The 12,906-nt window shown below is 41.1% G+C and overlaps 1 protein-coding gene across 14 annotated transcripts in view; it reads left to right on the top strand.

The window, feature by feature from the left end:
* The window catches only part of NCOA6 (nuclear receptor coactivator 6), a 189,799-nt gene that overhangs the window by 125,754 nt on the left and 51,139 nt on the right, over positions 1-12,906 (top strand). For 13 of the 14 annotated variants that reach the window (XM_037812086.1, XM_037812083.1, XM_037812081.1 and 10 more), the window contains 3 exons: positions 1,226-1,347; positions 4,492-7,509; positions 11,326-11,394. In XM_037812086.1, coding sequence (XP_037668014.1) covers positions 1,226-1,347; positions 4,492-7,509; positions 11,326-11,394 — 3,209 coding nt within the window. The remainder of the gene's footprint in view (positions 1-1,225; positions 1,348-4,491; positions 7,510-11,325; positions 11,395-12,906) is intronic. The other variant, XM_037812091.1, reaches the window with a different exon arrangement.

The following is a 12,906-nucleotide window of genomic DNA, read 5'->3' as shown; positions in this document are numbered from 1 at the left end:
TTAGTTTCTGTTAGTATTCATTGTTGATGTCTTCACCAGCTCTCAGGGTGATTGCTTATTTACGGAGTCTACAAATTGTGACAGCATCAGGGCTCCAAGGAAAGGGATGCAGTAGGTTTAATAGGAAGAGCACCTGCTCTAAGCTCTTCTACTAGCTTATTGTGGGATCTTGGGCCCATCTCTTATACCTCTCTGGGCCTTTGTTTCCTCTTCCATAACATGAGGGGGCTGGACCAGATTTCTGAGATTTTTTTTAGCTGTACAATTCTTTGAAAGTAAAGGATTCCACAGAATCCTTTCTTACAATTTGAAATGAGAGAAAAGTAATATAAGGAACAAGTTGGTAAAGGGATCTGGATATGCTAGGGATCTGCTTCACATTTTAAACTTCCACATGCTGAGGCTTTTTAAATGGATTTAACGGAATACAGTGAGAGAAAATAGAGCATAAAAGTGGGGTACCAAGATCAGGGCAAAGAGAAACAAAAGGTAGGAGAGAATGGTTAGCTAGGAGTAGATTACATACAAAATGTGGTATGTTAGCACTCTGATTCTTTGTGTGTAAGTAGATAACACTTTATTGAGTATAAATTCTTCCCTCCACCCCTTTTTCTACTAGAAATTCTAAGCCACACCCACATAAAAATGAAGGCACCCCAAAGCCAATGAGAGGTGTCTGCAAATATTTAATAATAATTAAATTAGTTAGTTTTGTTCTGTGGTCTCTGTCTTTCTTCTCAAATATCATTTCCATCACTGAACCTACAGCAACGTCTCGCCAGTTGTAATGAATTTGTAGCACCATGATTGTAATATCCACAAAAAAAGAAACACCCTGGACTCCTTTGTTGAATTTGATAGCTATGCACAGATAGTGTTGTTTTACAGGAACAGTAATTTATAATATTAATAACCCCAAACTGTGATCAGGTCTTAAAACATCTAAGGAGTGGGTGATTACATGAAAATCATTATGTTAGGAATTTGTGGAAAACACTTTGAGTAAACAGGCATGCTATTAGATTGAACGGATTTTAACATTTAATGAAATTGCCAGGTTATTTTTATGCCAAATATTGAATATTTTATCCAGACGAGAGATGTGACTAATGGAAAGGATTGATGATGCGAACAGATTTTAGTTCTTCAGAAATGGGGGAGGGATTAAGCTAGTTTCCTGCATATACTATACAGCTTACTCTCAAGTGTGTTATTTGTTTTTTAGCACCCCAGATAGTCGCCCAGCTGGTCTGGAGGAGGCTGATCAGCAGCCATTGCCTGGAGAACAAGGAATTAACTTGGACAACTCAGGCCCTAAACTGCCAGAATTTTCAAACCGGCCACCAGGTGATAAATGTTACCTAACAATTATATTCTTGTCACCATTTATACAGCATTGCAAAGTTTCCTTCTTTTCAAGGAAACTGTAGTGTTTTATTTTACCTACTAACTAGGCCACTTTAATGATTTAATGTGTCTAGTATTTGGAAGCCTTTTCTTGATATTAAATAAAAATTTCAAATATAAGTATATGTATATATATAGGCCTTTGGTCAAATTAGTCTTGGTTATTTTAAGTCCTTACAAAATCAGACTGAAACGTGAAGTTATTTTTTGTTCTTGTCAGTATCAAGATTCTAGTTGGCATCAAAATGGAATAAGGTTAAATGGAGAGATGTTTTTCACTCTTATTATGCTTGCCTACCATTCCTGCATCTGTTCCTACTGGATGTTTCTCAAAGCAAGAAACTACCCGGGTCTAAAACAATATTTTATATATATGTCTTTAAAATATAAAAAATATATATGAAGAATGATACAGTAGACCCCCTGTACCTGCCACCCAGCTTAATAAATAAATAAATAATACCAATATTGTTGAAGCCCCCTGTGTTGTATCCCTTTCTGACTGTAAAATAATATTATCCTCAAAATGTTGGGAAAACCTCCTAAAATTCATTTATTCCAACCTAGGTGTTACAGAGGCAAGGCCAGCTGCCACAATATCTCTAAACCTGGTTACTCTTTGCCTGAGCAGTAATTTGTAACCTTATTCTGTTGTGATACAATTGAAGACACACAAGCTCTTCACATTTAGGCCACTCTTTCCTGTACATACAAAAGATTATGTTTGAGTTTCTTTCCCACTAATTTATTCCACCTCCTTTTTGACATGTTGAGAGTGACATTATTTTAGGGATAAAAGTCAGTCCACTCTTAATTTATATATTTTTAAAGGGAATCCATGATGATGTAAATATTTTATGTTATTTATTAAAAATTGCTTAGGCACACCACACTTCCCATCAGTGACTTGCAGCAGCAGAATTAAGGCTGGAAGGTCAGCTGTCTTTGGCAGCTGTGTCCAAAAGGTATTATGAGCAAGAAGGTACTGTCTTCCCTCAGACACATCTGAACTCGACTGTTGTATGAATCCCAGAGTCCTCAGACTTCTGCAGATTGCAGATTGCATCCTGGGCACCTGCAAGTTGAATTTGACTTATAATACATTTGAATTGTCATGCAGTGTCTTAAATCAAACAAAAACTTGAATTCAGTTACCTTTAGACAGGACATCTGCTCTGCGGTTTGGTATTGTCCACAGGACCCCTACTACCTTATACCAGCCCACCTCACTTCTTTACTACTTACTTGGCCCATGAAGACATATGAGTTTCCATCTCTTGAATAATAAATTTGGGTTTTGATGGTGTTTTGAACTCTGTGTGTGTCTGGCTCCCTCCTTCCCCCATTCTGTCACGTCAACCCTTGTCTGTCTTCTTATCATTAGTGCCTTTTGGTATGCTGCCTCCAGCTTCTGGACTCTTTATAGCAGCCATTACTTTAACTGTTCCTTTCGAGAGGCTGCTGCATTGTCTGTGCTGCCCTCTTTGGTATTTACTGTGCTACTTATCTAGCGGGCTAATTTTAAAGACAACAAACACCTGTGATGTGGCTGTCACATCAAGGGTTTTTGCAGAAATCCCAATATTAACATGGGAACTTCAGACTATATCTGAAATATAAAAACCCACTGTGTTTGGTTATGTAGCTGAAGAGATAGTTAAACCTGTAGAAATGTCATATGCTGTTGGCTTTATAAAAGTAAAGAAGTTACTTGAGCTTAAAACAAAAGAGGATTTAAAAAAAAAAAAAAAAACAACCATCAAAACTGGATTCTGCACATTGTACTCATTGGTGCCATGGAAATCTTTGGCCAGAAGATATCATTTAGCTATTCAACACAAGGGTCTGACCCTGTGAGCCAGAGCAGCATTTGGTAGCTACTCTGAAAATCTTGAGCCAGCATTTCTTCGGACTGCCAGAACCAACCATCTTTACCCCTGTGCCTCCTTAAAACCTTCCTAATGTATTTTTCATGCAACAATGGAAGAAATCTAGTTTGCAAAATTGTGTCCCAGCTATATGCCCACTTTTTCCACTGAACCACCTTCATTCTTGGTTTAATTTGGTGGCTTTTCCATCCTTTCTGCTGATTGCATAAGGGTTTTGTTTCTAAAATGCCAAGCTAAATCTTCACACAAGAGAGAATCATTTGAGATGTTGCCCTCTGCAAATCTGTAAAGCATTGTCCCTTAGAGTTCCTTTCCCAGAAATGTTTTTTTTTTTCCTGAGGGCTATGCTTCTGGCTTATTTTCCAATTGTGGATTAATAGGAAATATTTCTCCAAATAGAGTTTTGCATGTAAAAAAGAAAATGGAAACTAATATCCATAAAAACTTCAGGCCCTCTTTTTTTTTTTCCAATTTGTTTATCAGCTTCCATTAGCACTTACTGCTAATTAAATTATTTATGTCAGAGGGGGCAGTTTAATTCAGTTGGATTCCCCCAAAGCATTGATCCTGAAGGATGCTGCTTAGTTTGTGGAGTAATTTTAATGGATTGGAGTCATTTTAAATTCCTTTTTTCTTAAGGAAGTGAATCCTAGGGTTTTATATTTTATTTCTACTGAAAGAATAAGAAGGCTATCTTCAATGCTGGCATTTTCAATAAAATCAACCCTTAAAAAAGTTAATTCTTTGTCAACAGAAAAAGTGAATTCTAAATGCTTCACTTCATTTACAAGTACAGTGAAATATTATGTTTGCATGAGACCACAAAGCTAGATGGTCAGCTGCTTGCTGTTGATGGAGTTTTTACTTGTTTCATCGAAATGTTGGCTGGTGTAGATTTGGCTGCTCTCAGTACATAGCACAGGGTGTCTGTTAGAGTCTAAGTGCAATAATGCCTCATTCAGATCTTGAAGACTGAGGAACTCCAGGTCCTTGCTGCTTTGTTTTTGCTTCCTTGACCAGTGCACTCCTTTGCTAATATTGAATAATGAGGGGCTGCCTCCCCAGGAGCAGGCATGCATGAGCTGTTTGTGCACAGTGTGTGCGGCCTAGATGAGTATTGCTTGGCTATACTCTAAAGGTAGCAAAACTTTTCATGTTGAAATCTAACTTCCCTGATTTGGTGGGCTTATTTTAGGTTATCCTTCTCAACCAGTTGAACAGAGGCCACTTCAGCAGATGCCTCCTCAGCTTATGCAGCATGTGGCACCCCCACCACAGCCACCACAGCAGCAGCCACAGCCACAACTGCCTCAACAGCAGCCACAGCCACCACCTCCCAGTCAGCCACAGTCTCAGCAGCAGCAGCAGCAGCAGCAACAGCAACAACAGCAGCAGCAGCAGCAACAACAACAAATGATGATGATGCTTATGATGCAACAGGATCCCAAATCAGTTAGACTTCCAGTCTCCCAAAATGTCCATCCCCAAAGGGGCCCCCTGAACCCAGACTCCCAGAGAATGCCCATGCAGCAGAGTGGCAGCATGCCTGTCATGGTCAGTTTGCAAGGAACTGCCTCTGTGCCACCATCACCTGATAAACAAAGAATGCCAATGCCTGTGAATACTCCTTTGGGAAGCAATTCAAGGAAAATGGTATACCAGGAGAACCCACAGAATCCTTCAAGCTCACCACTGGGAGAGGTGTCCTCCCTCCCTGAAGCAAGTGTCAATGAAGTACCATCTATCTCAGGAGGCCCAAATAACATGCCTTCACATTTAGTGGTTTCCCAGAATCAGTTAATGATGGCAGGGCCAAAACCTGGACCATCGCCCCTCTCAGCAACTCAAGGTGCATCTCCCCAGCAACCACCTGTAAATTCCTTGCCCAGCTCTCATGGCCACCACTTTCCAAATGTGGCTGCTCCAACCCAGACATCTAGGCCTAAAACACCAAACAGAGCCAGCCCCAGACCCTATTATCCTCAGACTCCCAACAACCGGCCTCCAAGCACAGAACCTTCAGAAATTAGTCTGTCACCAGAAAGACTCAATGCCTCCATAGCAGGACTCTTTCCCCCACAGATTAATATTCCTTTACCTCCTAGGCCAAATTTAAACAGGGGCTTCGATCAACAGGGCCTAAATCCAACAACTTTGAAGGCCATTGGGCAAGCACCCTCAAATCTTACCATGAATAATCCTTCCAATTTTGCTACCCCACAAACTCACAAGTTAGATTCTATGGTGGGAAATTGTGGAAAGCAGTCTAACTCGGGTGGAACAAAACGGGCAAGTCCAAGCAACAGTCGCAGGTCTAGTCCTGGGTCAAGTAGGAAAACCACCCCAAGTCCTGGGAGGCAAAATTCAAAAGCCCCTAAATTGACTATGGCCTCTCAAACAAATGCAGCGCTGTTACAGAATGTGGAGTTGCCAAGAAATGTATTGGTCAGTACCTGTCCTTTGGCCAATCCCCCTGTACCTGGGAACTTTCCTAACAACAGCGGGCTGAATCCTCAGAATCCCACCATGCATGTAGCCACAGTAGGCAGTGTTCTCGAGGATAACAAGGAGAGCTTGAATGTGCCTCAGGACAGTGATTGCCAGAATCCCCAGAGTAGGAAGGAGCAGGTAAATGTTGAGCTGAAAGCAATCCCAGCCCAAGAAGTTAAAATGGTGGTTCCAGAAGATCAATCCAAAAAGGATGGGCAACCTTTGGATCCTAACAAACTTCCCAGTGTTGAAGAGAACAAAAATTTGGTGTCTCCTGCTATGAGGGAAGCGCCAACATCATTAAGTCAACTTCTTGACAACTCTGGAGCTCCTAATGTGACCATTAAACCCCCTGGGCTTACAGATATGGAAGTTACACCTCCAGTAGTTTCTGGGGAGGACCTCAAAAAAGTATCTGTCATTCCCACACTGCAGGATCTGTCTTCTAAAGAACCCTCTAACTCTCTAAACTTACCTCACAGTAACGAGCTGTGTTCAACCCAGGTGCCTCCAGAATTGAGTGAGGTCAGTTCTAATGTTGCACCAAACATCCCTCCAGTAATGTCAAGGCCTGTCAGCTCTTCCTCCATTTCCACTCCTTTGCCCCCAAACCAGATAACTGTTTTTGTAACTTCCAATCCCATCACGACTTCAGCTAATACATCAGCAGCTCTGCCAACTCACCTGCAGTCTGCATTAATGTCAACAGTTGTCACAATGCCCAATGTGGGTAGCAAGGTTATGGTTTCTGAGGGACAGTCAGCCGCTCAGTCTAATGCCCGGCCTCAGTTTATTACACCTGTCTTTATCAATTCATCCTCAATAATTCAAGTTATGAAAGGATCACAGCCAAGCACAATTCCTGCAGCCCCACTGACATCCAATTCTGGCTTGATGCCTCCCTCCGTCACAGTTGTTGGCCCATTACACATACCTCAGAACATAAAATTTTCCTCTGCTCCTGTCCCTCCTAATGCCCCCTCCAGTAGTCCTGCTCCAAACATACAGACAGGTAGATCCCTGGTCCTTAACTCACGAACCACCCCTGTTCAGCTTCCTTCCCCCACTTGTTCAACTTCTCCAATTGTCCCTCCTCACCCCTCCGTCCAGCAAGTGAAAGAATTGAATCCAGATGAAGCTGCTTCTCAAGTTAGCATCTCAGCAGCAGATCAGAACACTCTGCCCTCTTCACAGTCAACTACGGTGGTTTCTCCCCTTTTGACCAATAGTCCAAGCTCCTCTGGCAACCGGCGAAGCCCTGTCTCATCTAGTAAGGGGAAAGGAAAGGTGGACAAAATCGGCCAGATTTTGCTGACCAAGGCATGTAAGAAAGTTACAGGCTCTCTCGAGAAAGGGGAAGAGCAATATGTTGCAGATGGAGAGACTGAAGGCCAAGGGCTAGAGACCACAGCTCCAGGGCTCATGGGAACAGAGCAGTTATCCACAGAGCTGGACAGTAAAACCCCAACACCCTCAGCACCCACTCTGCTAAAAATGACCTCTAGCCCCATGGGCTCAGGCTCCGCCTTACCAGGACCCAGCTTACCAGGTGGTGCTCTCCCCACCAGTGTACGCTCAATAGTAACCACTCTAGTATCCTCTGAGCTCATCTCCACGGCGCCGACCACAAAAAACAATCATGGTGGCACAGCATCTGAGCCACTTGCAGGTGGCCTAGTGGAAGAGAAGGTGGGATCCCATCCAGAGCCTCTACCCAGCATAGGTATGTACTCGGGGCCTGGCAACTTCTCATGTCAGAATTTTTTGGTGACCTGTCTGTCCCACAAGAGAAAGCATGACTTCTTTTCTACTTTGAGGAGGAAGAATGAGCTAAATGGCAATAGTGGTCGTTTTATTTATTGGTAGCACACTGGTAATATATACTTTTAAATCTTATGTCGCATTTACATTCATTAATATGATTGCAGTCTTTATGTTACATGGCTATGTAATGATAAACCTTGTATAAAAGTTTTTCAGTTTATAACAAAGCATTTTTTTAAAATTCAGTTTTATTGAGATATATTCACATACCATACAGTCTTCCACAGTGTACAATCAGTTGTTCACAGTATCATCATATAGTTGTGTATTCATCACCACAATCAATTTTGAACCTTTTCCTTACTCCAAAAAAAAGAAAAGAAAAGTAAAGAAAGAACACCTAAAACACTCCACCATCCACCATCACACCCCTACTTTTCATTTAATTTTTGTCCCCATTTTACTACTCATCTGTCCATATACTGGGTAAAGGGAATGTGAGCCATAGGGTTTTCACAATCACATGGTCACACCATGTAAACTACATAGTTATTCAATCGTCTTCAAGAATCAAGGCTACGGGGTTGTAGTTCCAACAGTTTGAGGTATTTTCTTCTAGCTATTCCAAAACACCGAAAACTAAAAAGGGATATCTATATAGCGCATAAGAATGCCCTCCAGAGTGACCTCTGGAGTCCATTTGAAATCTCTCAGCCACTGAAACTTTATTTTGTTTCATTTCTCTTCCCCTTTTTGGGCAAGGAGATTTTCTCAATCCCACGATACTAGGTCTAAGCTCATCCCCGGGAGTCACATCCCACATTGCCAGGGAGATTTATACCCTTGGGAGTCATGTCCCATGTAGGGGGGAGGGCAGTGAGTTTACCTGCCTCATGGGCTTAAAGAAAGAGAGGCCACATCTGAGAAACAAAGAGGTTCTCTGGGGGAGACTTTTAGGCACAATTGTAAGTAGACTTAGCCTCTCCAACAAAGCATTTTTGCAACATTGTTTCACATCATCTTCATACCAACCATGTCAGGTAGTCTTAACTCCATCCTAAGGATGAGAAAATTGAAGCTCAGAGAAGTTTCATAATTTGTTCGAAGTCTGAACTGTGAACCTCCAGTTTGACACTGTCACTTAAATGTAAACAGCAGCCTCTGCAGGTTCTCCTTACCATGATGAAGACTTGCTCTCAACTCTTTCAGAGCAACATTTTCCCACCTTTACAGTACATGGGAAATAACCTGAACTAGATATAACTGTACTGTACTTTCCTCATTTTTACTCTATTCCAGGGACCAATCCTGTTCTGTCTGTGCTACCCCCAAGGAGAGCTTTCCAGAAAAGTAGGTGTCAGGATAATAGACACAGGAGGAGCAGAATGATTAAGAGCTCAGAGTCTAGAGTCAGATAGGCTTGGGTTGGTATCACAGCACCAGGATTTGCCAGCTGCATGTGCTTGGGCAAGTTGCTTGGCCACTCCAAATTTCAGTTTCCTCCTTTCTAATAAGGAGAAAATAGTGATTGTAAGAATTCAACAGAATAATGCATATAATGTGCTTAACACAGGGCCTAGAACATAGTAATTGTTCAGTAAATGGTAAAAATTGTTTTTACCAGTTGCTTTTTGATGCAGTCTTTGTAAATTGGTCCATTCCATTCATGTATATCTAGGGGGTTCAGGTAATTTCCTTTGTACTGTTAAGTGAGCTAATGATGGAAGTTTAGAGTGCCCTTATACCTCCCCTCTTTCCTTCTCCCGCCCAATGTCCCTCATTCTGTGAAGCTTAGGTGGTGTATAAGCTCTTGTTTCCCCAAAGTGAAATAAAGCACATACTGCTAGAGCTAAGAAGGACTTTGCATTATCCTCGGCCAGCCAGTAGTGCCTGGCTTTTTTATGTAGCTAAAATGCTTTGAGTGCCTGTCATGCATTAGGCACTGTGTTAAGTACCCAGGATGGGTAAAAAGAACATAAAAGAGCAGGGTAAGATCAGATTCAAATTCTAGATCCACTGGTTACCAACTGCACTTGCATCAATGCCTTAACTTCTTCTAAGCCATGTACTTTGCCTTTAAAATGGAGATTATATTTCTGCCTCCCAGAATTTATACAAGGATTCATTGAGAGGACTTAACATAAAGTGGCCAGCACACTGCCTCAGACAGAGTTCTGGCAAGGTTAATTCCCCTTCTCTTCTCTGTCTCTACCTCAGCGCTAGAAGTACTGGGAGGGATAAAGACCCTCAAGGAGTTCACTGCTCTTGCAAGAGACAGACTTCACATGAAGTTGCAGGGCAGAGGTTATGTGTTTCTGGTTCTAGTTCTCTTGATGTAAGTGAACCCTAAGAATTAAAGAGAAAACTGGTGTGACTTAAATATATTCTCTGCTGTGATATGTTTCCATTTCTGCTTCCTTTCAGTGAACTTTTCCCTCAGACACCAAGAGAATAATGATGAAACAATTAGAAAATGTTATCTGGATTGTATGTAATAATAGGGAAATATGTAAGCCTTGGGAAGATGAAGCCAGCAGTTGGAAAAAAATTCTCCATTTTAGTTAGGCCACCCATTTTGCTTATAGTGAGTGCTTCCATTCTTTTTCAAGGGGCTTCTGTGCTTTTTACCTTGAAAAGTAAGAAACCATTATGGAAATTAAAAGTAGAAGTTGAGGTGTAGTTTTGTTTTATCAGAAAAGCATGCAAAATGACTTCTTAACACAAATAACATTGTTGACTGCTTTACTAAGCAAAGAGAGAAATCTACAAAAATTCATTTTCCACAAGTGGGTTAAAACTTATGTTACAGTTTATCTAAAGGTATTAGACTGAAGTGCCAGAGTGGAAAGAGATACCAATGAGAGACTGTGGTATATCTGTGCCCTTTTCTTAATCTTTACCTTATCATCCAGGAAGGTTGAGTTCTGGAGTACGTTATATACTCTACTCCATTCCTTTTCAAGGGCCTAATTTATCTCTGTCCTTCAAAGCCAATTCTGATGCTTCTCCCTTGAATATTCCTTCAGATTTTTCAATCTAGAATTGATCTCCTTTCCTTTGGACTCCCACACACTTCATATTTTTGTATCTCCTTCATATGACATCATAGTGCTCTCCAATGTACTGTGTATATACCTTATTTTTAATACTAGGCTGAGTCCCTGACAGCAAAGAAGATGTAATTTGGTCTCTGAAGGTGCCTGGCACAGTGTCTTGCTGCTACTAAGTTCTTAGTAACTACTTGTTAGATAATTAAATAACATAAAATTGATTTATTCCATAAATGTGAATTGAAAACCTTCTTTAAGCCCACCACTCTTGCTAGTTGCTATAGAAAAATGCAAAATAAGTTATATGATTGATTTCTGCTCTCAAGGAATATAGTCTTTGGAGAGTTGAGACAGAATAAAAATTAAATGCTAAGGCAAATGGTGTAATCATTCCTCTGAAATTGGTTTGTGCTGCCCACTAAGTCACAACTTGACCCCAAGAAGAAAAAAATTGGGGTGCTCTTGTCCTCATTGCCATTTCTTTCCCTCATCTTTGTACACTGAAGAGGAATACAAATACCCTAAGTGCTCGTCTTTGTTAGAATGTAAAGGTAGTTAATTCTTTAAGTAGGTTTTGAAATGTAATTTCAAGTCCAGTTTCACATACTGCCCTTCACTTCAGAGTATATGTGTTTCAGTAGTTACTTAACCCTTGATTTAGTCAGTGTACTCTGTTTTGTTTAGAAAAGAAAGTAAAAGGCCTGTATTTTTTTGTCTTGCCTTAGCCTCTACGCAGAGTTTAGTCCCAAAGGAAACTCCAGCCACTGCACTGCAGGGGTCTATTGCCAGGCCAGGTAAGGTGCACCTTGGAAAAACTTCTCAGAGTGGATGGGATTTGCATGTGAAGGAATTGCTACTGTCCTCTTTGCCACATGTTCTTATGCCAGGAAGTGGTTGGAACCATATTGTCTGTTTGCTTCAGAGCAGACTTCACTTGAGCGGCAGAGCTGGTACAGTACTATTTGAGGTTTTCTCCTGACCTGCTTGCTCTGTCATGCATTCCTGGTGTGAGCCAGTGAACTCAAGAAGGGCACCTCAGTGCCCATTATTTGTTTGCCACTCAGCATGGGCAGTTTTTGTTGTAGATGCCCTGTTCCATGTCCTGGATGTATGGCTGGCAGCTGCCTGGCTGGCATATGGTAATTCACTGGGTGGCAGTGTTAATGCACTAAGATGGTAATTGCATTACCTTGACAGGAGTGGAGGTTTGTTCAGAGAACCTCTGCTGCAGTGAGGTAGCCATTCCCCAGGGAGACATAGAGTCATTTCAGTTATCTCGAGATGGCATTAAGTTTCTCCCCATGACCAAGATTTTGTAAATAGCACTAGGGATGGTGTTTCTGGAAGAAGTTCATGGTAATCTGACAAATACTGCTATGGGATGCTGAGTCAGCTCTGAACGCAGTAGGATCTTGATAGCAGTAATATCACTATTTCTGCCTTCATACATTGGACTCCCTAAGCAGATTAGTATCATAGACATAATACAGTTTAGTCTTGCCTGACTCTTTGTCATTGAAAGTTACAAAAACAAGTATAATTGCTTCCCACAAGGAGATTAGACTCTTGTTGTCGACTCAATTGCTTGACAAAAGTGGTAGGAAAAAAACAACAATACAACCATGTTTAATTTTGTGAATCTAAGCTAGTGAAAGTAAGATATAACTTGTGATTATTTTAAAACCTGCTTCAGGGCGCTATGTCCTATTGATGGATAGGACTTTCTACTGCATACTGAGTAAAATTAGGCCTCTTGAGTAGAACATATGAGCAAAAAACACTTCAGCCACACACTTCTTTTTTGCTAACAACTGCCCACATGATGACTGACATTGTGCTGGACATTTGGGAGGGGTGGGAATGGAGCAGATTGTTCAGAGAAGGAGCACATGCGGTAAAACTCATTTCTGGTGAGAAAAGGAACAACTACAAAGGGGAAGGGACTTTACTTTTCTGCCACTAATGTTTACTCCAGAAAACAGGCTTTCCCATATCTTGTGCCCTCCTCAGAGTAATTGTTCAAAGAATTTCATTTCTTTTAAAATTTTGACTTAAATTAATTTTCTTGAAGTAGCCCCCAAAACCACTGACTGCCTCCACCCAAACTCTTTGATCTCTACTTATATGAACTAGCAGTGATAATGTTAAAATTCTCAAAAGCATTGAATTTTGTTTTGTTTCAAAAGAGAAAGCTAATCAAGGTTAGCGTCTTTTCTAACTTGGGCCATTTTTATTTTTGAGCATCCTTTACCTAAGTGTATGCTCCAGTCTAACTAGCAAGGTAGGAGGAGGACTCTAGCATGGTG

The sequence above is a fragment of the Choloepus didactylus genome, chromosome 19 (genome assembly GCF_015220235.1).
Source record: "Choloepus didactylus isolate mChoDid1 chromosome 19, mChoDid1.pri, whole genome shotgun sequence".
NCBI lineage: Eukaryota > Metazoa > Chordata > Mammalia > Pilosa > Megalonychidae > Choloepus > Choloepus didactylus.
The sequence above is the reverse complement of the archived record's forward strand: the minus strand, read 5'-3'. Positions and strand labels throughout refer to the sequence as shown.